Source organism: Saccostrea echinata, unplaced genomic scaffold (genome assembly GCF_033153115.1).
Source record: "Saccostrea echinata isolate AGI-Se365-2 ecotype Australia unplaced genomic scaffold, CSIRO_AGI_Sech_v1 ptg000030l, whole genome shotgun sequence".
Taxonomy (NCBI): Eukaryota; Metazoa; Mollusca; class Bivalvia; order Ostreida; family Ostreidae; genus Saccostrea; species Saccostrea echinata.
This window is the reverse complement of record NW_026889779.1, coordinates 30155034-30182673: the sequence shown is the minus strand read 5'-3', so window position 1 is coordinate 30182673 and position 27640 is coordinate 30155034. Positions and strand designations below refer to the sequence as shown.

General features: G+C 34.4%; 1 protein-coding gene across 4 annotated transcripts; it reads right to left on the bottom strand.

The window, feature by feature from the left end:
• Positions 1–785: 785 nt before the first annotated feature.
• Positions 786–27393, bottom strand: LOC133197679 (activated Cdc42 kinase-like). Of its 4 annotated transcripts, none has more exons than XM_061333813.1 (19): positions 27288–27393; positions 23407–23454; positions 17319–17562; positions 16170–16244; positions 14619–14819; positions 14366–14518; positions 13941–14132; positions 13727–13824; positions 13447–13573; positions 13027–13176; positions 12115–12221; positions 10602–10750; positions 10031–10198; positions 9498–9576; positions 7639–7765; positions 7202–7387; positions 4296–6625; positions 3131–3182; positions 786–2166 (listed from the first exon to the last, which is right to left on the bottom strand). In XM_061333813.1, exons 3-19 carry the CDS (start codon positions 17538–17540, stop codon positions 1951–1953), a joined length of 4632 nt encoding a protein of 1543 aa, XP_061189797.1. In that variant the 5' UTR covers positions 17541–17562; positions 23407–23454; positions 27288–27393; the 3' UTR covers positions 786–1950. The 4 variants fall into 4 exon arrangements, with proteins under 4 accessions (XP_061189797.1, XP_061189799.1, XP_061189800.1 ...); XM_061333815.1 differs by lacking the exon at positions 16170–16244 and adding an exon at positions 16026–16076; XM_061333816.1 differs by lacking the exon at positions 16170–16244.
• Between the last annotated feature and the right edge of the window lie 247 nt (positions 27394–27640).

Below are 27640 nucleotides of genomic sequence, written 5' to 3'. Positions count from 1 at the left end.
TGCGAAAATTGCGACAAAATAAACTTTCAAAACAAGCATTTTTCTTTTAATTGTAGGTATGGTCAACATGTAATCAACAACTTTACGTAATTACATTAAATAAAAGTAGGTATTTACGAAACTACGAGGCCGTTTTCAAAGGTGGGGTCATCATAATTTCTTGAATCTCCATACGATAACGAGGACATTCACTTTTCCACCGACTTCATACATATCTTCATACATATTATAGTCAGTGCACGTTTGTCTACCGTTCTCCGTTTAACAGTAGCTGTATATTTGCATTAATAATGTTGTGTCAAAAGGACATGCGCTCATGGTTTAAAAGAAAAAAAAAACTGCTTCATGGAGCCACACACAAAATCATTGGCATTATTTAACATTCCTAAGTTGTGTAGATTAATTTTATTTCTTCCAGTTATGGACCTAGGGGTTAGGGTGGGGCTAAAATCAGGATAAAAATCTTCTCTAGAACAGCAAGACCATTTTAATCATATTTATACTGAAGTATTCGTATGTTGAGTAGATTCAATTCGTGATCCCCTGGGGCCAGGGAAGGTCCACAAGGTGACAGTCCAGGTCTCAGATGGTCTGCATGAGGTTGTCTCTGTCCTACTGTATGTACAAAATGAACTATAGCAAATACTGGTAACTGCTAAATGAGTGCTGTTTTTCCATCTTACAGATAATATAGCCATAATGCAGTCCTGATGAGACTAAGAAATAAACAACCAACCCACGTATCACTGCTCAAGATATTATCAGACCTGATAAAGAACTCACACTTTCATCATTATAAACAATTTTTCATATTTATTATTTCTTCATTTGACAAGTTACTAAGAGCTAACACAATTTTTGAACAAGAAAATGCAACACATGAATGGGGAAGTAGACGATAATGAACCTATATGGCACGACAGGACAGTGATTGCATACTGTGAATAGGCACCAACTCAATATAGACAAAGCACAAAGTTACATCAAATGAATGAACTAGCTCAAGATATTGCACATATTAGCATAAACTTTACACAGAACTTATACATACTATATACATACATGTACAATTTAGTAATTTATATATATTTTCTAATACAGCACTAACACATTGGCCAAGGGTCAGAATATTTTTTTTTTTTCAAATCCAATATTCACCATGGTATTTGACATATCCATGAACTGATATATGTAGTTTTATTAACCATTAAACATTTAATATTGATAATACTGTGAATATTAAATAGTAGTAAGTAGTATCCAAGTAATAAATCTATCTGGTTTATTATGCTACTTCTATTAAAAATGATATCATTATACTGAATAAATACACACAAAACAATAATATATAATCACAGGTTAACTATACTGGCAAGTAAATGGAAAGAATGACTGATAGCTGTTTTTTTTCAGCAGAAAATCCCAAGAAAAAATAGTATGATGACATAAACCAGTGGTTAAAAAAGAACATTTTGCAACTTTCAGCAACTAAACTCAATATAACATTGAGCAAACTTGTACCGGTTCCACACAGATTCTTTTTCTGATGTTTAGGAAGAGCATTAATGAAAAGGCAAGCAATGATTCCTCTACCTCCCTTATAAATCTTCTACAAGAACATACATGACATTATAAATGGCAAAAAATGGATGTAATGCAGGGTTTGTTTCACCATAAAATTGTCTTAATGCGTCAATAATAAATAATGTTTCAGAATACAAAGCACACAACCAAGGTCAGCAGTGAACATCTGCAGAGAATGCCGTAAAATCGATCAGCAGGTACGCATGTGGTTAATTTTCAATGTAGATGTAAAAAATGGAAGTATATACATCACAATAGGTCAATGAGTATTAATTTACACAGATGATACTCTGTAACAATACATCAAGTGAGTGTACTCAGGAGATCAGGCTGGTGAGAGCCCTTGTCGAGTTTGCGAGTATTGTCCTACACGTCCACACACTCAGGACTGGGTGGGCCCTGGGAGAAAACATAGTCCACTGCTCTAGGTACATCCCAATCACAGGATATTAGGGCCTCCTTACAGTGGTTAATGTCCCCCAGGTCTAGGCTTAGCAATTGTTTGAGCTTTATGTATTTGATGGCCATGAGTAGGTCCCACCCTGTGTCCTTAAGGGCTGCTGTACAATCCTGGACACTCACCTGTAAAACAAAGAAATGATAAAGTAAGTTATGGTACAGGGTCATCCAAGCAAAACCCACTTCAAATTTTAATATTTTCTGGGAATAAAATCTCTGTTGGCTTTCTTGAAAAGGCAGTAAGCTTTTCATGTTAACGATTGAAAGGCACTGACCACAGTTCAAATATGGCAGTTTGAGAAAAAAAATACAAACTATCATTCGTGACAATTTAAATTCCATTCATCTGTTTGAAATACATCCCACAATTCATATCCATAATTGTGGAGACATTTTACATAAATATATAATTAAATTCTTCGTTCATGAGGAGAAATTTTCATGATTAGGGATGTGCAATTTATCGACAGTATATCTTGTTTTTTTATTGCACAATACGTACAGTAAAACATGCTTATAATGAAGTGCCAGGGACAGACAATTTTGCTTCGCTACAAATTTTTAAATTTGTTATATATCTTTTAAGTTTACAATTACTTTAAAGCCCCAGGGAATGAAAATTACTTCGCTACCTGTATAAGCGTCACTTTATTAAAAGCGTGTTTTACTGTATCATAATATGGAGACAAAAATACCAGTAGTTAGCATGCAATTATAAATTTTGGATTTGGAAAAAATGAAGTTTATGTTTCAAATTACTGAAATTGTAAAAAAAAAAAAAATTGTAAAATAATGGTATCCTAGCATCAAAACATGCTTTATTGATATATAAATGTGAATGGAAAAAAAAAAGTGAGGTTATGTTTTCACGATATATTGGAAAAAAAAAATTAAAATCATAGTAAAAATTGAGTGTATAGGTATAAATATTTTACCATATTTTTCAGAAAATTCATGATACATTGCGACACAATTTTTACCATACCCATCCCTTTTCATGATAGAAGGTCGTGGAACCCCAAGATTTTTCTGGCATACAAATAAAAGTTGGTTACAGTAGCTCATGAAAAATTCTTTGACCACTCACTTCATTACAGAATACTTTAAGCAATGTCTCTATCTCCGGGCTGTTCTTCTCCCTAAACACAAATATTCAAACATTTTAATATAAATGACATTTTTCAATTTTATAAAAACTAATTTTCAAGGCATACAAGAAAGAAAATATTACTTACCCCCACTGCCCATTCAATGAACTATGTCTATATGAAAATACTGCCCACCCATTTTCAATTTTTTTTTTTATTCTTTGGACATGCTGTTAGGCACTGAAATCCTTGCTTGCTTTGTTAATGTGTCCAAAATTCATGCATTACAGTCATTTTCAAACTTATATACAATTTCTGTGTGATCAAGCACCCTTAAAATTCCATTTTTTTGGATGTGCCCAGTCACTAAAATGAGGCTACATTTAGATATGAATGGCATTGTGTTCTCTCAACAGACTACAAGCAAGTACATGTACCCTGGCAAATAAAATATCATGCAAAAACTTTAAATGAAGTCATCCAAAAGAATGTGTTCCTGCTACCACAAAACAAATGTTACAGAAAACTACAAGTTATCAGACACTAAATGTTAAAGGTAATCACTATTAATGAAGGACACAAAATTACTACTGAGACGAAAGCTCTACCTTAGGATGAAAGCATAACGGCCACACTTAAAGATCCAAATAAAACACTGAAACAAATCACAAGGAGAAATATTGATTACAGGCAGAGCATTCTGGGTAATTTCTAATGACTCTTGCATGCATTTTGCCAATTTAGGATGCCAAGTTTAGATTCTTACTTGTTAATCACAAAAACCAAACCAAACTGAATTTTTAAATAAAAAAAAAAGATGAGACTTTCTTGTTTTATGTACACAAAATTACAGGGCACACATTTCTATGTTAATCTGAAAAAATGCATGTTACTATTTTTAAAAAAAATTATCGCCATTTTAAACGTGTTAACTATTTGACTCAAAAGAAATTCCCCGTGCATGGTCTCTGAGTAAGAATGACCAGATTTGGATTATAAAATGCTCTCCTCCTTTCAAGCATAATTTGCAAACCAAACCTGCATCCATGGGCAGTGTGTTACAAGTACAGCAGTGGCAAAGATATGGTATATATAGTCCAAACAGATATAGTGAGGTGTTTAGATGAATATAATACAAAGGAAGAGACATAAAAAATGCCATACCTATCTAATGCAAAATCAAGCAAGTCTTCGTAACTAACACCGTCACTCGTTTTGTAGTTTGCAAGCATTAGTGGCGAGACTTCCTCAGAGCTCCCCAGAGGGTCAGAATAATTACGACCTGCCACCACAAGAGACTTATCCCAGAAAGGATCAGGCCGGTTATAAAATCCTAACTGCTCTAAATTACAATTAACATTTTGGAGTCGAAATTTGCCTCTAGGAAAAGTGGCTGCTTTGTTGGTGGTATTTGAACTATTTTGTAACTTATTGTCAGAATATTTATCTAAATCTAATGAAGTTGGACCTTTCATATGTCCTAATGGAGGAGGATGATTGGATTTATTATGAAATGCATTAGAATGATTTATGAAATTTGATTGAGGGGCATCATCGTCAGTGATAAAAACACTGTCGTCATCCTCCTCCTCACTATTGTTTCTGTCCGCATTAATACTTTTAGATCTCGGTAAAAGTGGTGGGGGAGCGGAGGAATCTACATCACAGTCATGCTTGGTCTGGGTATTTTGGGTGGACGACCATGCAACATTCGACGAACAGCTAGTAGTGTGACCTGGGTCATCGTTAGGCAACAGAGGGTACTTTCGTTCCCGAGGTGGTGCGTTTATCGTTGATTTTCTAAGTGGCTTTCGTGGAGGCAATGGAACAGGGTTCCTATGACAATTAGCATCACTGATGCTGTAGGATCTAGGTGGAACAGCAGGGGGTTTGTTTAAGGACCGTTTGTTAAGGTTATTATCATTTCCACAACTGGAATTCTCACCCTCATTCACATGCTCAACACGATTAGTCCCAGAGTCAACACTGAGCGAATGGTGCAGGGCGGGGAGTTTTACACGTAATTTAGGAGGAACAGAAGAAACATTAGAAATCGTACCTTGTCCAACCCGCCCTCCGCGGACTGTTGGGATTGCACCACCTCTTAACATTCGTAATGGATTTGTATCAACCTCTTCATCATCATTGGTTGTTGCACCTATTCCTTTGCCAGGTATTCCTTGTGGTTCTCGAATATTTCTCGATGGACCAGAGTCGAGCCCATCTCCTAAGGCCCCTCTCTGGTGATCAAGGGATCTGCGTATTCTGCTTTCTCTAGCCAACTTTGTCATAATTTCACGTGGTGATGGTTCACTGAAATCTTCACTCCATAACAAATCATTTTTAAAGGAATCTTTACGAGCTGGCTCCGATTTTGTTGTTTCCTCTTGCTGCGAGTCTTTAGAAGATGTGTCTGAGATATTATCTTTTCTTCCTTCACTAGAATCAGGTAAATCAATTCTTAACACCTCTATCTGGTTTTTAGTGTCATCATTTTCAGAACTTGCTGTGGAGTTATGGTCACTAGTAGTGCTAAATCTGTTGTTTACACCATTAACTTTTTCAGCAGGTAAGTCCACTTTTAGATCATAGTCCATGGACTTTGGAATAGAGGGTGGAGGTCTCTGAGGACGCTGAACAGGTTCCACCCTCTGGACAATTTCTGCTCTAGGTTTGGGAGCAGGAACCGGAATGTCGGACCTGTCACTCCTTGGTTTGGGGATTGGTCTGACTGGTTCTTCCAGCTGAGAGTCTAAGAACACCTCTGCAGTATTAGCCAAGGGTACTGAAGTCTTTTCAGACCTGTTTCTCCAGCTGTCCTGTCTGGCTGGACTATCTCTCTTTACACTCCAGCTGTCTTGTCTAGCTGGACTTTCTCTTTTTGTGCTCCAGTTGTCTTGGCGAGCTGGGCTATCCCTGTTACTCCAGCTGTCCTGCCTGGAGACAGGATCTGGATGGGACCTCCAGCTTTCCTGTTGTGAGGCACTGGAGGGATAACTGTTAAAACTGTCCTGTCTAGTTGGACTTGACCTTTGTAAGCCATAGCTCTCCCATTCACTTCCCCTATCAAGTCGAAATTCTCTGTCTTGTGATCTCTCCTCAGATTTTGAAGTCTCTTTCATGGAACCTCTCACCACTAACATATTATAAGCTTCCTGGGCTTCTGGGGGAACATCTTCTTCCAGGTCAGTTTTATTAGACATTTCCTCAGAAAATGTTCTTTTCCTTTCTACTTTTGGACTCCTTTTAATGGAGTTCTTTAATTTCTTCATAAGTTTAGGAGATTCAGAACTTTCAGAGTCAAAAATGTTTTTGTCACTGATAGGAGAAGTGGGAGGGCTTTGTGCATCAATCATGTGACATTTAGTGCTGTGTGCAGCAAATTCATTAGCCATTGCTATTGCACTTTCCATTCGTTTTTCATCTGCAGATGACATTGGTTTCACCTTAGCTTGTTTCCGGGGCTCAGGTTTTGGGGTCTCACGTTTTGTATCCTTTGAAGAAATGGAAAAGCAGTATGCAGAGAGAAATCATTCCAGAATATACATGACAGAATTTATAAAATTTATCATTCATTTATCATGCCATAAATGAGATTTGAATACTTCAGATAAAAGTTTGATATTTCTATAATATTGTTTTATAGAAAATATTTATAAAAGCTCATGCTTTTAAAAGTGATAATTTAAGAAAGAATATTTCAAATTTGAAGTATTTTGGATGCTTGTAGAAAAGTACATATAAACATCTGTATATTCAAATATTCCATCTTGTGATCTGAAACTGCTCTTGTTAGACAGACTAACAGAAAATGTCTCATCTTTTTTCCCGCAGTAGTGCAAAATCTAGTGCCCCAATGGTTAACTTTCCTTTGCAAAATGTACAATCAAAAATGAAAACCCCAACACCTCCAGTCACTAAAATGTGCAGTTTTTTGCAATAATTCTGGTTATAGTAGTAGCAACTGAATACATACTGCATTGTTAAGGTGATATGTTACAGAACTCTGTTAGCAGTACAAGAGCAACTTCTTATAACACTCTGATGGAACTACAGAAGCTTGTTCCTACCATCCTGGGGGGCATAGTTGGCAGTGGGGGAGGGGATTGTTTCTTTTCCCTGTTGTCCTCCCATTCAGACTTGGGACTCTCCTGTAAGGGCGTGGTCTCTTTATCAGGAGATTCTAACTTGGCCTCTTTTTCATTCAAGGCTTTTAGAACTTCATCCATGAATGAAGGTCCAAAGTCAAATGAACTCTACAAAACAATAACAGTAGTTTTAAGTGATATTAAACAGAAATGCAAATTGCCTTCAAAAAACATGTGAATATAATGTATGTAAAAATATTTTTATATTGACAAGTATTTCTCTTTGTGCAAATCAGACAGGCAATTAATAGTGAAAGTGTTCATCCAGGAATATAAATTTGACTTTATTTCTTTGATTTTGGTATGATCTTTCTTCTTTAAACATACAATAACGTTCTTTTCAGTCTTAATGCACTCACTGATATATCTGGCATTTTGAAATCAGCAAAAATTGAATCGTCATCAATATCTGTGTACTCTAAGTTCTTGTTAGGGTTTTCGTCACTTTTGAGTGCAAATGTACTGTCTATTGATTCCTGGCTTATCCTGAAATTTACATTACATTTTCTATAACAAAATAAATGAAAATCAATGCAGTCTAAAGCTTCATTTCTAAAGTATTTGAGGAAAACATCTCATTGTGTTATAACCAGGTGCTACTTTCTTCCCCAAATCTAGAAAAAAAAAATTTGCACACATGAACTTTGAACACTCATCAGCCTGATCAATGAACAGATGATTTACTTAAATACTAGAACTAGTATACATCTACAGCATTTGCTTCAATTCTAGTTATGATGCTCACTCCATATGTCTTCCTATCTTACTTATACCAACAGCATCACCACCACCCATCCTCTCCTTGCAATGAAAATGGCTTCCCCTCAATTCTTGTTGCAAAGCATAATTTATTATTAAAAAAAAATTTCAATATATCAAAAAGATTTACCTGTACACTTCAATGCAACATATTATAAATGCTTTCACTAAAATGTGTTGTGCAATTTATCATTAAATATGTGTTGTGCAATTTATCATTAAATATTAATTTTAAATATTTATTTTTAATACATTAATGGAATTTCAAAAAAAAAAAAAAAATCCAACATGAGAAAAGCTGTAATGTGACTCATCAAAGCAAACAAAATTTAGCATAGACAAAATGAAAATGTTGACTATCATGATATACATTTACATCAATTTTTTTGTGGAACATAAGGCATAAATAAGCCTCTATTCTGATAAGTTCTATTTGAAATGGTTTCCAAAGGTTCATAATTGGATACATGCTTTCATGATCTTATAATTGACAACTATATGACAACACAAAACTATAACTTATCAACTGATCTTTAAGTTATTTACCATACCTGTTTAATTCATGAGGACTTTTCCAGCAAGGCAGAAAAAATATTAAGTGAACAAAATATAAATATGCTAAAATTTACTTAACATTCAAGTTTTGCCTGTTTTATAATTGTCTATTGGAAAAGCAAATCCTTTAAATGTGGGTAAAACTTTTAAGGCAATGCTGAGGCAATGTTATACATACAATTATAATACAAATTTACAGGTATTGTATACTCAATGGAAGGGAATAGAAAATAAAATATACATTTGCTATACTTCATGTGAAATTTAAATCCACTAAGGATACAGTGTTATGATAATGAAATATTTTTTTTGTTTAATGTTAAGCTGTTGTTTTCCACTTCACCACCACTGCTGTGTCTAGTAAGCACCAACAAGAATGGCTATACTGTCCAGAACTGAGTCAGTTTGTACATGTACCTGTACCTTACATACTACTGAATAAACTAAGTAGTTCTCTTACTTAAAATCAATGACATTTGTATACCTCTTGTAAACTCTCTTTAAATCTTAAAAGGAACAGAGAGATTTATAGCCTTGAGGACTCTTTTTGCAATTATATATAGTACATATCCATATATCCATCCCCCCCCCCCCCCCCAAAAAAAAAAAAATTGAAACAACACATGGTTCAGTGTCTAATTTTTAAATATGGTCAATATGAGATCAACCTTATTGTTTTATCTAAATCAGTCTTTAAAAGAAACAGTATAGCCACCCTTACACATCAGGATTAGCTGGTTATAAAAGTCAAAAAACCTTACGTTTTCTCTTTCTCAATGTTCTCAATGCTGTATTCAAAGAAATGTTCTTAAGTAACATAGAATTGTTTATATTTTTAAAAATAATATACATGTATGTTTTCTTTGTATTTATATCACATAAAACATGTTGTAAACCATCTTACCAGGAGTGACCAGACCCGAGATGTCCGTTCATTGTTCCGTCTTTATCAGGGCTGATTCTATGAATTTCATTTAGTTTACCTGGAAAAATAAAAAATAATTGAAAACCAAAAAGTACAGAATCAATGAAAAAAAAAATTGCAGAAATTTTGGATACTTTAAAACTCACAGACTAATGATTTGTATAATATTGTTCAAATCTCAGGAGATAAAATTAAAATATGTTGTTTTCCCATCCCCCCCCCCCCCCCCAAAAAAAAAAGCTTAAACGAAAATCACATTAAATGGTCTTGGGAAAAATCTTGCTTAAGTTTGAAGTCATCTTGATTAATGATTACAAAGTTTGAACAAAGTAAGTATAGCAAATGTACCAATTTAAAACCCAATATATTTCCTCCCAGTAGGAAAACAGGGATTTATCATGTAAGCTTTCCTTTATAGTCTTATCCATGACATACCCTGAATAATGTCAGCTATTGTATTATGGTTTTCATCTGCACCATTAACTGAACTGTCTACAACAATAACACCTTACCAGTGCTGGAGACCTTGAGCGGCAGTTTGTCATAGTTATCTCCTATAAATGAGACATCTCCAAATACTGCTCCGTCATAGCCAATGTGACCCGTGTGTCGAAGGTCATTCTGAGGGCCACTAATCATTGCAGCACTCAATAATTTGGCTTTGGAGTTTCTCTTGGACTCTGAAAGTTAATGAAATTATGCATATGTTTCCAAACATCTAATGAATACAAGATCCATTATCTAGTGTTAACCATACTGTGAAACTACTTATTGTCTCTAAAACCAGCCCTACTCTTTTAACATTGAAGATACATGATTATAATTTGAACAACTAAATCCATATTCATACCCAAACCATATTAGACAAACTACAAAAACACCATTTTTTTCAAATTTTTGCATTAGTAAAGGCCATATTACTTCGCTACATTGTACAGCAATCCAAGTGTCCTATACATCTATGTTTAGATGATTCAAGTATTATACACATGTACCAGTACATATATCTTACAACCCTTGTCTGTTAAAACTGTATATCAATGACTTACAAGAATTCTATCCAAACATTCGTGTACCCAATACCTTTGCGTGTTAGTTGTGTTCTAGTGGAAGGACTAGCTGGACTAGCTCGGGTTTCTATGAAGGGGACAAAATTGACTGGATCAAAATAACCTGATTTTCCATTGCTTAAAACACCTTTCCATAATCCAGGTGCAGGACTGTTTGATGTGCTAAAAATTAAATATGATATACATGTACATATAGAAAGCTTTATAGGATAGTAAATTTCATCCAAAAACAAACAAACAAACATATAAACATCATGTCAAGCAGCTTATTTACTCTTAACTTTGTATTTTGATAAATCTTATCAATAACAGAAATTGCAAAAAACACAAAGAACACTATGTATGAAAGAACTTGGCTCATTTCCATGAAAATAGTTAAAAACAAGAGGCCCATGGGCCACATCAATCACCTGAGCACTTTGGTTAGGAAATTGAAAAGTTTTCATAAATAACTGGCCCAAATCTACCGCCTAAAGGGAAAGGGGGGATGAGTTGAACAAACTTGAATCTGCAATAACTCAGGATGCTTCCATATTTCTTTGACTTATTATGTCCTTAAAAGTTTTTTAAAGATTTTTTTCATATATACATGTGTATTTCTATGTAAATGAACTTCTATTGTGATCCCACCCTACCCCTGTGAGACATGATTTGAACAAATTTGAATCTACACTACCTGAGGATGCTTCTGTATTAATATGACTAATAATGGCTTTGCTGTTCTTGAAAAGATTTTTAAAGATACTTCCCATATATTCCTATGTAAACTTTGATCCCCTGTTGTGGCCCAATCCTTCCCCTTGGGGACATGATTTGAATAAATTTTAATCTACATTACCTAAGGATGCTTTTGTATTACTATGACTAATCATGACTTTGCTGTTCCTGAGAAGAAGATTTTTAAAAACTTTTCCTATAATTATTCCTATGTATAATTTGATCCCCTGTTGTGGTCTCATCCTAGCCCATGATTTTAGCAAACTTAAATCTACACTACCTGAGGATGCTTCCATGTGAATATGACCAATCATGGTTTTGCTGTTCTTGAAGACGATTTCTAAAGATTTTTCCTTTAAATACCTATGTAAAACTTTGATTGCACCTTGAGGCCCCACCCTAACCCCGGCAGTCATGATTTGAACAAATTTAAAACTTCACTATGTCAACAAACTTTCACTTAAGTTTCATCTTTTCTGGCCCAGTGGTTCTGGAAGATCCAGAAGATTTTTAAATGACCCCACCCAATTTTCACTATTCTTTATTATCTTATGGCCCTTCATTTGAACAAAACAAAATGCCCTTCACACAAGGATACTCTGTGCCAAGTTTGATTGAAATTGGCCCAGTGGTTCTGGAGAAAAAGATGAAAATGTGAAAAGTGTAAGACAACGTCAACAATGACACACAACAGATGAATTTTGATCAGATAAGCTCACTTCAGCCTTCGGTTCAGGTGAGCTAAAAAAAAAAAATAAAACTAGGACAAATGATGAAACACAATGAGATTGAAATTGCCAGAGCCTTACTTTTTGTCAATGACATAGACCACATCATTAGCTTTATAGTAGAGATAATCTTTTGGCACTGTGACTTCAGGAAACTCCCTAGAAGCCTTCATTGTGATGGGTCTCATCTAAAGACAGAAAAATATCTAGTTTACATATCATATTACCCACAAAAACAAATCCCCAAAAAATAATAATAAAGAGAAAGGCAGCACATATGAAGCATTAATGTCCTCTTATCTTGGCTAAGTGTTTGAAAACTGAAACTGGAGAGCTCTCTTGATAATAATTCCCAGGAAAAAAAAGCTTGCAGCATTTCAACGCATCTCCTGCCCTCCAGCATACAGATAAATCTGTCTCCAAATCAAAATATACAAGCAAAAAAATCTGAACATAAAATCCTCATAAATGAAGTAACAAGCTGCCTGCTAACTCTGATGGGAAGAAAATTCTCTTTGGTTTTCCTGCTTCAACGAAATCTTCTGTCAGCACCATCAACAGAATCTCAGTGTTACACACACAGCACATACACAAGTTACAACACACACTGCACACTTACCCCTTCACATGCATTCTACAGAAGACAGATTTATACATGCTGATATTTCAGTAGTATATATGTGTACAAATGTGCAGCTTGTAAATAATTCAAACATGAATCATGGTCTTTATCAGATTTAGCATTTCACTGACAAGCCCAGATTTTATTTTTCCAGAGGGTTGAAAACAATTTGACAACCATCCGAGAAGATCCTCTTAAAACAATTTACCTGCTACCAACATTGCTATCAAATCCTGTATCAATTTCACACATTTAAATTGAAATTTAAGAGTCTTGAACATATCTTTAAAGTCTGCAGTGTGCAGTGATGACCCATTAGATTGTCACCTGCATTTACCTGGTGACCTTAACAGTGTTACCTGTACTCTTACCTGAGGAAGTAGGATGCTGATTTCACCAAAAGTAGGACGTTTCTGTGGGTCGTGATACCAACACTTCAGCATGAGATCATAGAAATCTTTAGGACAAAGGTCAGGACACTCCAGTCGCTGGGAGTTAGGTGTGTCTATTGCCTCCAAGATCTTTAACAGAATAATTTTACAGAATCCCATGTTATAACAATATAATGTACCTGTTTGATACATTCATATTAGCTTGAAATAACAATTTCATCAACATTGTATCTTCTAACATTTAACCAATCTAACTAAAACTAGATCAAAAATATCATTTCAAAAATATCTCTGAAATAGATAATGGTAGTACATATACATCAGCCATTTGTATCATATTTCTTAACCCCCCCCCCCCCCCCCTCCCCAACTTCTTGAATGAAAAATACATGTACAAACCTCTTGCCCATTTAGTCCTGCCCATGGCTGAAATCCATATGTGAACATTTCCCATAGTGTGACTCCATAAGCCCAAACATCACTGGCTGATGTGAACTTCAGGTAATTTATACACTCTGGGGCACACCTAAGTAATGACACAATGGGTTAACAAGAATTTTAGGTTATAGGATTCACCATTTCCTTGCAAGTACATGGCCTCATGTGTTCATTGTCTTATCAAAGTGATCAGTAAAAATCTTGAATCTTCATACGAAAAAAAATATTTTCTGACACTTACCATGCAATGGGCAATTTGAGATTAATACTGTATTTGCTTTGGTAGTAGTCTTTTCCTCTACCTAAGGCTCGAGATAATCCAAAGTCACTTATTTTCACCTGGAAAATCCAAAATATCACATTATCTTCTCACAGAGGATTTCCTCCTTGTGTGCATAAGAATAACTACAAGTCTACAACACAGAACCATCTCCTGATGTACTGATAATACTTACTTTGTGCTTACTGAACACCAGAATATTCCTAGCTGCTAAATCCCTATGAATAAGGCGTTTACTTTCTAAATAACTCATTCCATCACAAATTTGTTGAGCAAAATCACACAATCTGGATAATGGAAAGTCTAATCTAAGAGTTGGTTCTTTTAAACACTCAAGGAGCGACCTCATAGGAGCCAACTCAGTCACCTGAAAAATAAAGAAAATATTTGATGCATGTCTTCTACAGAAAACATTATTGGTGGATATTTGTAAATATGATTCGAACAACCACATTTAATTTTTAATACAACCAATTATTATGGAACCCAACAGCAGAGAGTCTGTTTAACTGCTGACAAAATGCTTTACAATTATATTTTTTTTCCAAACAGTAGACTTTCTTTTGAAATAATTTGTATTTCTTTATTGTTTGTACTTACCAAAATGAGAGTGTCGTCTTTATCAATAACCACCCCAAACATTGCACAAATGTTCTCATGATCAATTGTCTGCATAATGGCTGCCTCTTTCAGGAATTCCTGGGTCCCATTCTCCATACGCTCCTTACTTAGACATTTCAATGCCACTTGGACCTGAAATCAGATTTATCCATGGATGACAAGATTCTCATTTCAACCTTAAAATGATGATGATTTTAGAAGACAGTTAATGACAATTTGATTGTTTTTCTACCTTCTCCCCTCTCTCTGTTGTCCAGACACCTTGCTGTACAACTCCAAACTCCCCCTCTCCAAGAGTTTTATTGATGTGGATTGACTCCGCTGGTATGATTTGTCTCCCTGGTGACACGATGTATGATGTGGGTCGTGACCTCTGTTCTGGGGGTGAAGGGCTGAGGGTGCGATTTGGTCCATCAGACCGAGTTAAGATGGCCTAAAATAACAGAATCACATGATCAACACACATAAAAAAGATCCTTCTGAAGAAAACTTGTCAATAACTATACACCAGTGACTTCCAGCTTTACCTTCATTTTCAATACTGAGTGTTCTACAGCAGGTACTTGTTAATGTTTCAACAAGGGTGTGAGCTTTATGTATGTTAAGTGATGACCTCATATCACTTCAGTTTATGTGAAATAAGAGACCACACTTTTCTCAAATCTAAAAGCCACAAGAATGCACATGGTGGTGTTAAAAATGAATTTCTCTTTTCTATTAATTACAAGAGCAAACATCCAAATGAAATTATTTCATTTTGTACTGGATGCCAAACTATTTAATAATGATATGAAATTCTTCATATAATTTAATGAAATATTTGGTAGTTCATTTAATTTTAACTTTTGCATACAATGAATAAGAATAATATGATACAAGATATTCTCTTGCCATGCAATATTAGTTTTGAGATATATATCCTTATCATGACAAGTATATATGTATTACAAGTGTATATGAAATGATTTGTACACAAAAATGATTACAATCATGTAAATGTATATGTACATTCATTAGAGGAAACAAGGCCTGCAGAAGCTGATTGTATGCAAGGTCTAAAGAGCTTACTTCCTATTCAGTTAAAATACTGTATCAAAGGGAAGGAACTCTTGTAGCCTAAATGGTCTATTCATCATGCACACATAGAATATTCAATTGTTTAGTCTGTCTATATTAGAAGAAACTATATTCTTAATCTAGTTAACAACAACAGCTGTCAATATGAATAACCTACTAAAACAAAAGAACTATTTTGCAAACACACTGTTTGTCCTGTATAATTGTAAAAAATAAGGCTACCCCATCAAATTTTCCTGTAAGTACAGTTATTTGATGTGCAGCCAAAACAAAACCATAAAATCTTGGGTCCTACTGCAATATAATACTGAGGTAAAAAACTAAACTTCTGGAAAACCTTATCGCTGTTCTTAAATTACCTAATCATTTACTTCATTACATTTAAATTGGTATTCAAAAATAAAAGAATTATCAAATTTGTCTTCCTTATCACATTTTAAAATTTTTACCACACAGGAAATCTTTTTTCATACTTTGATATGAATGAAACAGTATGGACTATTACTGCATTTCCTTAAAGGTTCAGCAATAAGGATTTCCTCTCATTAAACACGGTTCTTACCACTTTAGCAGTGACTTTTGTATTTAAAGTGTTCACAAGAGCAAGTGTGTCCTGAAACAAGGGGAAGGAGCAAAGTTAACAGACATTCAATTGAATTCATGCCCTTAAGTAGAAGGGGGTGATTAGATGCTACATTAGGGATACCTCTGGATCCTTTGATAAATCTAAAGTACTCCCTCCAGTAAGCCGTATGGAGGCACGTCTTACTGCGTCTTTAGCCTGGTAAAACAATTCAACCTCTAAAATAGTTTTTGGAGAATTCACAAAATCACAAACTTGTGCTTTTTATATAAAACTTATGTTTCACACGCTCTCTTTTAGTTCCATGTGTGCTAGTTCTCGAGAATTAATGTTTTACAGACTTTTTATGTTCAGTATGTTTTGTGTTTTTCATGCTTGCCGGTTCCAATTTTTGACAAGTTTATTTATAAATTAATTCGTTCAAGCCTTTTGTTATGATGAGTTGAGGCATTAGTAATTAAGCTAAGGTACAGACATGACTTTTCTATTGGACTCGTGAATTATAATTTACTTATAAGAATATGCACTTTAAAAAGCCATTACACTATTCTCTCTGAAATTATTGTGTCAAGTCTTCAAGTTAAAGTAAAAAGAGTGCCCAGCTGTCATAATTTTTAAATTTATCTGTAGATATCTGTAGCACACTTATCTGTAGATTTATTTACAGCCCAGTTATTTTTAACATACATCAAAATAGAAGATAACTTTGTAGGCTTTTTTCTTTCATATTTATTTTGTATCCTCAAATTTAATGGTTTAAAAATCCCCTGCTTATCATGACAGACAAGAAGCATTCTAGACATGTGAACTTTTTCCTGTTGATTAGAGAAACAGGCTACTGGTCTCCAGACTAGAGAAGAGGTGTGTGTGTGTGCATTTAACAAAACTACCACTACTCTTCCTATTCCAAAAGTTTTCTGGTCAGAATACATTTGTAACTAGAAAACTTTAGCTTTACTTCCAAAACAACCCAGTGTAACGCTACGAGATAAAACAGCTAAATGCTTCTGAATGTTTTTATCTATAGGTTTGTGTAAATGACTCATCCCATTTTAAAACTTATACATCTTCAGTTGAAGTGCAACAAAATAACATTCAAAAGAACATTAAAATCTTGTTGGAAATTTGGAGGGCTGTCTCTCGTCATATTTTATTTACAAAAAGCGTTCTTAGGAAAATTTGGTCTTCCGTGTTTGAATTGGGGGAAAGTAAACCTGTTTCACACAACACTGTGCATCAAATAGGCCACTACACTTGTCTTTTTTTTTTTACCTTTTTGATTTTTCCGAGAGCTCCGTGAGGACATTCCTTTTTATACATTTTCTTGAGGCGCCTCATTTCAGGCTTGGACATGCCGATTCCAGCGAGGTCCTCCTCCTCCACATACTTTAGTTGAGGTACCGTGTTGATCCTCAGTTGATTACAGAGGGCGCTGTAGTAGTGAAGAAGCTCTGCTTCCTCCAGGAAATCATGCAAATCCCTAACTGTCCCCATGGTCACAGACAGTTAGCTTGACCTGTGGAAAAAGTACCAAGTGCTTATAGTTCATATATTATGATGTCATAATTGAGACTGGGTTAGGCTGTCTCAAAATTTGAATCTGCAGTGACGTTTGAAACAGAACTAATCAAAGGTTCATTTTTATGGTTATCCAGTAGTTCATATTTCTGATTCCTAATTTCCATAACATAAACAATAGATAAAGTGAAACAAATGAAGGAAATATGAAACGGATGTGCAATGTCTACTTTAATTCATTCACATCAGAAGGGAAATTTTGCTTCATTTTTAATTTTTTTCTATCCTTCATCTGGGGGAAAAAAATCAGAACCTAAAAAAAAATTCAGTAGGGGGATGTGAATCATCTGTCAGGTTGATTTTATCAGATAAAATACATCCTGTACATTCCTTGAATGTTCCAAAGCCTTCCTGTGAAATAGCTACCAGATTAGATTAAATACACAACCTGTATACTAAGCAGCTAAATGATTAGCCTACAAGTACACACTATATTGATATTATGAATTAGATGCATTATGTACAAAACTGAGATATAAACAGTGAAACCTGTCTTATTGGGGTGATGTGTATTCCAAAATCTTGCCTGATATGATATAAACTATAAGTTCCTCTCAGTAATTTCAATTGATTAAAGTATTGTCTAATCTGGAATGTTGTCTAATCCAGCTGATTTCTTTGGAACCAGTGGTGTCCAGATTAGACAAGTTTTACTGTACAGTACATAAGTACTGGGCGACAGAACAGGTGCTTGGAGGGCTTTGTATCATGTAAGTAGAGTGAACTGTCATTGTCACTTATGAATGAAAATATACACTAAACACGACCATGTAAGAGAATATGTATGTATACACTAAACACGACCATGTAAGAGAATATGTATGTATACACTAAACACGACCATGTAAGAGAATATGTTATGTACTATTCACTAAACACAACCATGTAAAAGAATATATGTATGTACAATATTTTGACACTTCTGACACATCCCTGTGAATTTACCAGAGACACTTGACCGGAAACAAAACCAAACATGCAACCTGTGTCCCCTGAAGATCTGGATAATCACTGAACTAAATCAATATCCCAGTGTTTAAAGTACATGTGTGTTTACCTACTTGTATTTCGGGGCAATAAAAATATTAACTTACAAGTCCTCATATTTCTTTGTTAACTAGTCATTTAAAAAATGCTTGATCACTTTGCTCATTAAAATACAAACACATCACTCTAGTTATCATTTGACTTTATTTGTCCTTTAGTTAGATGCATTTTTTTGTAGCAAAATAGATTCATGACACAATTCTATAACCTAGCTATAAAGTGTTGATGCAGTAAAAATACCAGGTTTATTGATGAAATGTTTGGAGACAGATTTGGGATTTGCAGAATCTGGGGGCAAAAGAGGGTAATGAATTATTCATAACAGTTCTGCTATAGTCTTCTGTTAATATGGACCATAATGTAAACATGGCTCATTTCCAAGGATGAAATCTGAGAGAAGACTCACAGACCTTTCATTAAGTCTGAATCCTAGCACAATACTGAACCTTGTACTCTACAACGACCGAAATCTGGTAGCCTCAGAGTTCAGATTCTGAAATTTTACTCTATTTATGAATCACTCCGTGACTTATTGTTGTTTACAGGCCATACAAAATATACTATTACAGAATACAGATTCTTATCCCTTATAATACATAAAATTCACAGTAAAATGATACCTATACATTCATATAGGAGTCAGTATATGTACATTGTAAGTGCACAAACAAGATGTGGTTAACCATCATGCTCCTAAAGCAGACAGCAAAGGTATTAATTCTATGTCTTTCTCATGTAGTATATATTCTATGTATAAACAACTTAACATGCCCAAAGACAAATATATATTGGATTCAGAATTTAAGGCATCTGGGTCACACAACATCTAGGACTCGATCCATACTTCAGCAGAAAAAAAAAACAATGCATAGGATCTCTCTCTTTCTAAACATCCCTAAAAACATACACTTATTTCAGTCTTCTTGCTACATTAAGTTTTCACAATATATGAAATGTTGTGCACCCATCCATAATGAAGTTTTTTAAAACTATGAAATAGAAATGAGGCATTATAGAAGCTTGTATTTTTTTTACCTTCTTTTTCATTTGACATGACTCTAACCTCTGTCTTCTATAACACTCCCAATAATAATATAGATGTACATAAATATGACACTTGATAAAATCTTTATTAAATCTCTTTGTTGCTTCATAAATTGTTTAAGATGAGAAATTTCTTTTTACCTATAATTTCAACAAATACTTGTCATGGTGTTTGAGTTAATGCGTATCTGACTGAAATTTACATTTCAGTTGTAGCAAGCTTCTAAACCTGGGATAAATTTGATCTGATGCAGAACATCTGTGCAGTAATTGAAGAAAGACACTGAAAATCTGCAGCTATATACAGTGAAGATCAATACATTCCAAGAGTTTCTACAGAATTTTCAGTTGTCAGGCTAAATAAGGTGCTGTGCAGTAATTTTCTCCAACATCTGATCATAGACTGATATTATATAATACCGTCAAGTAAGGAAATACTTTCAGCTAAAGTTCAAGCTTCTCATTTGCCATTTCCCTGTTTGATAGATTCTTCAATTTTCTTCAGAGGGAAGTCAAAGCAAAATCTTCAATAAAAATAACTGACAAAAACTTGACTTCAGTGTGATTAACACATTTTTTAAGTGTTTCCTTTAAAGACAGTGGGTCAAAAGAGTATGGGGACTTCTTATTCACTACGTCTTAAGGTCACCACTTAAAACTCTATCCACTTCACAGGATACTGACATCTCTTAATCATAACAGCTATCAAAACAAAAAACAACTCTGAATGTCACACAAAAACTACCTTCACTTCCTTGGCAGGTATCCATTAAATGGTTATATAAGTTATGCTGCACTGCACTTACAAAATCTGGTGCCATCCAGATACACTAGCTCCGAAACAGCTCAATGTGATAAAGCTATACATACAAGCACATCAAAAAAACATCTAAGACATATATAATGCATGTACAATATCTGTGGAATTCTTCTTTTACTGCAAAGAAAGGAGAAAATAAGCCACCCTACAACAAGCCTTTGTGCAAAATGAACTACCAGGTAAATACACCTACAATTCATCCATACAAGTCAAAGGTCCCTTGTAAGTACATGTAAGTTAATACCATCATTAAAACAATACCAACTATTTATAATGAAAAACGACATACTTGTGTATGATAAATAATATACATTACGTGTCTACCATGCAAAAAATATCCCCATTTGACTTAATGGGTGGCTATTAAACTGTAATGACATATTACGCAGAAAATGGATGCCAAATTTATATTCGTGAATAGGTTTTTTGTTTGTGTCAGTAGTGAGAAGAAAGCTGTAAAGTCTGGCAGTTCTCAAATGAAGCAACACTTCTTATCCGCTGATCAATCGACAAGGCCTAACAAAGCCTAATATTCACCAGAAACTGCAGCAAAGCAATGAATTAATGTTAGTGCATGAGTTCCAGTACTCTCACATACACATAAGAAAGGTTCAATCATTGTGCATATCTCTCTCTTATTATTTTTTTTAAAAATATTTTCTTATCTATTCCATGTATGCAGAATGACATATTTTTTTAAAGAGTCTCCCACGAACATTGATCTACAGTGTTTAAGGGTTGATAGTCAGTTGACAACTGCTGGCATTGGATGATGATGACTGCTATGGCAAGTTTTGACTTATCATAAACGTTTGAATGGTATCATTTTTACAAATCAACTGGAATTTCTCAGGAAATTCTTTACAAAACATCACATGCATAGCATTAGAATATTGTAAAATTAAGACTAAGAGTGAAGAAACAAGCATGTTGAGGACAAATGCACTTCGCAGAATTGTGCATTAAAAAGGGAAAATCGACAGTATAAACCGTCATGAATCAAACTACAAACAAAGGAAACTTAAGGGTTTAATTGCATCTGTATGAATGATTTTTATTCTTTTACATTAGTAATTTATAAAGTGTCAATTTGTGAATGGTGATCGATGTCCCAGTGCCAGGAAGCAGGAACAGGCTCTGACTTTTGATTCAGGTAAAGGAAATTACTGGCAATGGTAGAAATCAATGATAAAATGCTATAGGGAGATTATCATTTTACAGCCTTTATGAACAGATCAATGGCTAATTAATGCAGATTTCATGGGGATCAAACCTTTTTTTATCAGATTTACCCAGAAAATGAACCCAGGCTGGGGCTTTTAGTAGAGAGACTGAATTATCTAAAGCTGGTGATTATGTTCATTTTGACATGGAGTTTGTATCCGGAAATCTGCATGTGCTCAAAAATCTTGAAAAATCTAAACCTCAAAGAGTAATCAATGAAAAGTTTTGGTGGAGTCTGGGTTTTAAAAAAGTGAAACTCTTGTCAGATTCCTATCTTGTGGGTGCCTGAAGTGTGCAGGCACATTATTTTGAATCCAAACATCAGCCATGACATGGCACTCCCCACTGGCAATGTTGATTAATGAGCATCTACAGCCCATAATGCACTTTAGGAAAATAAAATGTATCCTGGGTACAGTGACAATGAAATGTTTGTCATTGCGACAATGTACATCAAAGGCAGGAGTAGTCAACACTACAGGAATAAAACCCACAATGAAAAACACCATGCAGTGAAAAAAAAGACAGCAATTTGTCTTAACATATTTGTTTAAATTTTTCAGAAGCTTATAAAGTTGCTTAATGAGGCCATATGATGTATGGGGTCCCTATCCTGCAGGGCTAAGAAATTGTAGGTTGATACCTTATTTGACAAAGAATAAAGATCTATTTACAAAATATAAATCCTGGGTAGACAAAACCTTGCTTGGCATGAAACAACCATTTATCAAACTAGAACACCCCAACGTCCTCCAACTTGGTCCTATTAATCCAATGAACACAAAAAGTTGGTGACCTCTATAAAACTTCACCAATTATTTCACAGTGGAAAATGAAGTCCTGAACATTTGGAGAAATTTAGTAATCCATGCCTGATTCTAAATAAATCCTTGGTACAAATGTATCACTTAAAAGATCATACCACATCAAATCTAAATAAAGGTGGAATTTGAAGCCATTTGTGGTCCGTTCAGAAAAAAAATATAATAAACTCACAGAAAGCTGGTGAAGGATAGAAAGCAATATTTTATCCATAAAGGCTACTTTTATGAGGTGTGTGTTGTTTCCTTTTTTACCTATAGTGGAATTAGCTGGTTGTTCTGACAAATGTATGATGGATGACACCTAACTATTTCACCTTGTAGTGTAAAAAATAATACCAGTGTCCGATAGCACAATTATACACTACGGCAAATGGCAGTCTTGTCCACCAGTCAAATAATAACCAGCTTATCAAGCCAGAACAAAAAAACTATATCATGAAAATGTCTTCAAATACAAAAATAACAATCAGATTTTAACACAAAGAGCAATTGATCTATGATCTTTGACAATCTGTTGCATGGATGTGATATTAATACATATATTTTTAAAGATATAGCCTTGACATTTCATCGATTAATCAATGAAAATGTGAACATGTCAGAAATGAACAGCTTTTCTTTACTTAAAAATAATAAAGAGTACCATCATATGACACATTGTAGCCTGATTTATGCACATGCATTCAATTAGCTCACACAACAGTGACATGATTACATCATTAATTTTTGCGAGTAAACATGAATTATGAATGAGTTGACCAGGAGGTTGTAACTAAATCAGTCTGACAGAGGAAATTGTAAACACAGATTGTCATTTACTTACCTTATCTGCTGTATGTCAGAAGCTGGACATTTTGTTCAGTGGCTACCTCTACAAAAGACAAAAGTAAACTGAGTTTTGATTGATTTCACCTGCTATGTATAATACAGATGATTAATGAGAATGTCCTATATAACAGTCGGGTGATGAGGAACAGATTCTGTCTTATGTCAGAGGTCAAGTAATCAATACTTTTTTTATTGACAAAATCATTTTACTTGTATAACACAGTACTGACACACAGGTATGGTATTTCCAGCAATTTCTGGTCACTAAAAACAATTTACAGGTATTTTGGCACATAAAATACTATCAGGAACTTAAAAGTATTATATTTATACACTCATACTCTAAAATGCTTTCTCACAACAGTCACAACTGCTAAAATTCAAAAAGAAATGCTTACTTTCATGTATTAACAATACCTTTACTCTACAATTGCTGTTGCATTAATAAAGAGAAAATGAGGTATCATTCTTTTCTTTTTTTTTCAAGGAAGTGAATAGAGGCTTTTTACAGGAAAACGTATGAATTAATTGTGTTTACAACATCCCAGTTGCTGCAAGTAATATATAAATGTCTGTAATTGCTACCCCTAGGGATTGGGACAGAGGTTGATAAATGATTAACACTGACATTTTAATTCAGACACTGTGTAAATGTAAACAGAAGCTTCAAGTGTTTGCTGTACACACAGATCTCTAACAATATCTGTGAATATATGCAGGACTTTTCATATTACATATCTCACCTCCTGTACATTAGATATTGGTTGAAGTGTTTAGTTTGTTAAAACAAGGATTTAGATCTGACCTTCAGTGTCCTTATAGCCAGTGTTAAGCTATATCTTCCTTATCTAACCTTTATACAAGTGCTTAATGTTTGTACCATAATGGTCATTGTTATCCATTACATTGTTGACAGTGTGGTTATATGATGTTGACCAGGGTTTCAGTTAATGACCAGATGTGTGTTCAGATACCCTGATATCACACCAGCCCTGTCTGACCACAATCTTAGCATACTCCCATTATTACCTGGAATAAACTTGGAAAGGTGTGATCTGTCTGGACTAATCTGAAGATTTAGGTTATGCTTTTTCTGCTTAATCGACTACAAAATTATCTATGTTAGCATGGAATTGTAACAGTGAGAGAATAGGAATATGTTGCATGTATAAAGTTTTATATCTTGATCACTTTGTAAACATCATAACATGTCAGGGAAATGAATCAAATCATGTTGTTCTGTCAACAGTTAAATAGGAGAGTGTCTCCAGCAAATCTACAGTGACCTTGACCTCACCAATACTCCATTATCATTTCAAGGTAGTTAAGAATCTTTAATATTAGCAATTTAAAATTCACTTAGCAATGTTTACAAGGTGACGACAAGACTTCATACTGGGACTTATCTCGAGGTCAATGGTTTCATTCCCGAAATGTGTCACCTTACAAATGTTACAATTTAAAATGTACTGCTTTCAACTTTTCCATTTCATTTTCAATTTTTGTGAAAAAAGAACTCTATAGAGCATTTAGTTTCAAAAGAGTGCATTAACACACTCAGTGGATGACATCTGGTATTATCTCGTTGATTTTTGACACAAATGGCTAAAATAACACTCCACTTCGACAGTTGAATTGTATTTCTGAATTGCCATATTAAATTTATTCATGAAAGTGTCAGCAAGCACTTTAGTAATTATTCACTCACTCAAAATACAAAACTCAGTTTTTGGAAGCTTCTGGAGGTCAACAATGAGGTTTCGATGCCATGCTCTGAATGACTTAAGATCATTAGGAGTTTGCTATAAATTACTGCTGGTCGTTTGGCTAGACTTAAAGTCTATCATTGATATGTTAAACACAAAAGAGCATCATCCACAGGTGCTTGCAGAAATCAGTATCTTTCTCATCCCTGACATTTTTATTAGGGTTCAGAAAATTCATTCTGTGAGTTTGTTTACACCTGGACACAACTCTGTATGGCCAGGTGGCTAAAGAATCCTAAAAACCATTGGGATTGCATACTCAGTGCTTTAGATCTCCTCTGATAATGTGGTTCTGATCACGCTGTACACTATCATGAAAAGATAAAGGAAGCAATAAAGGGTTCATCTGTTCTATCTTAACAGGTTGCACAAAATCAAAGAGTGAATTTATGTATGATTAAGACCTTTTTTATGTTTTCAATCATTAATGATTTCCACATGATTTTTTCCACCCCTTTCAGGTAAGTCTTCCTAGTACCCTATCTACAACTTACATAAAATAAGAAAATCAAGAATTTCGGCCATATATTAGATGTCATCAATACAAATCACCTATCTCAATTTTCAATTAAAGTGAATTGATCCTAAGATAATTAGACCTCAATAATAGATAGATGAACAGGTTCATTGGCCAGAATAACTATCTCTCTGTTTTGTATAACTGCTAGATATAAATATTTTGCCCCCTCAAGCCTCTCCTATTACATCTCAGAATTTAATGACTTTAAAGGGGCTCTAGGATTTACTAATCATTATATCTTGATCAGTGAACAGTTTAATAAACTGATTAGGAGGGGTTAAGATAATATCTTGTGATTTAAATGCTCAACTTTCATGTTCCTCATTAATCATAGTCAAAGAGGATTAATTTATACAACCCATTTCTATATTCTAGACACGAATTTCGAAAAAATAGCAAATCAAAGCACACTTGTAAACATAGAATTTCCCTATTAGGAGACAAGGAAAAGAAGGGCTAGTGCCTGGAAGTTGCAATTATAAGCACATTTGTGAAAAGGAAATCTCATGCACTCATTCAGTAAACTCATTTTTCATATTATGTAATTATAAATTTATATAAAAATTTATAAAATTAGTATATAATTATAAATAGTTATAAATTCCTTTAGCAACAGTGTTGTATCTAGTCAATGAAGCTATTTCAGCTCATCATGAAACATGATTCTATGGTTTGTTACTAACATTAAGAAGTCAATTGTTTTAAGATTTTAGGAAATTCCTTTTACAAGAGCTATCCAGCTCTACTTATTAAGTTTTATATAGATCACATATATGGCCTAACCTCTACTTTCAGCCAAGATAATATACCTCACAGCTGGGTTCTTTTATCATCTTCACCATTTACACACTAATACTTGTATTAACATTCCTGGTTTACTATACACCAGACATAAGGCATGCAAATCAGCCTAACATATGCTCTACATGCCCATTACAATTACAGTACTGCTCTGGGTTAGGAATGCAGCTCCTCTATCTAGCCCTATTCTCAATCCTGTCATCAGAAGATAACACTATTTACTCGGAACATGTTGGAGTCTTCAAACTCTAACTGTAAAACATGTGTAGTAAAAGCCCATACAGCAAATGTTCTCACTTTGTAACAACAAACATATGGCAAAACCATTACACTGCAAACTGTGGCATACTCCCCATATTTTGTCTGTAGGCTAGCCAACCAAGAAATTTGTTCTATATCCTCCTGTGAGGCTGTCAATCAATATTTTCTATTTTCTGTGTTGTCCCATTGTTAAATTGATTCATTTGTCTGTTCTGTTATTGATTCTGATGGTTCAATCTCACCACCCTCAGAATCTTGAGATTTCTTTTGTTCCTATTAACTTCCACATCACTGGGCCCTCCACACTGTATTTACCTCTAACTCTAGTTACACAATGTAGTTGTACACAATGTAAAGCAATTTTCCATGAATTTGGTAAAGATGTAAGTGATGCTTTAATGCTGTGCTATTCTAATAATGAGTCACTTCAAGGGTTTTTTGAAATCTTATACTCCATGTAATAAAGTACTTCTTTTCAACATGCAATGTATACTAACTTAGAGACTAACAATGTAAATTTATACTCACTTGAATCCACAGAATTGCACCAATCACATTAATACATCCTTTAGCACAATTTGTTTAAGATATCTTCAAGAATTTTCACAAGATTTGCTTGATTTTCTGAAAAAGATAAAACAAGACTCAATATAGAAGTTTACACAGTTTGATTATCCTCAGCTTGCATTGAGATGAATGGCTGTTGCACTAGCATCTAGGACGTAACTCAATCCTTCCCTGCTTCCTCCCTCTTATCAAGGTGAGGTCCCAGGAGGGGGAAATCTGACCTTACATACCTAAACACCATTAAGTTCAACTCTTCATCACTTCAGATGATTATCATAAAGTGTTAAAACCAGGGTCATTAAGAAGAGGGCATG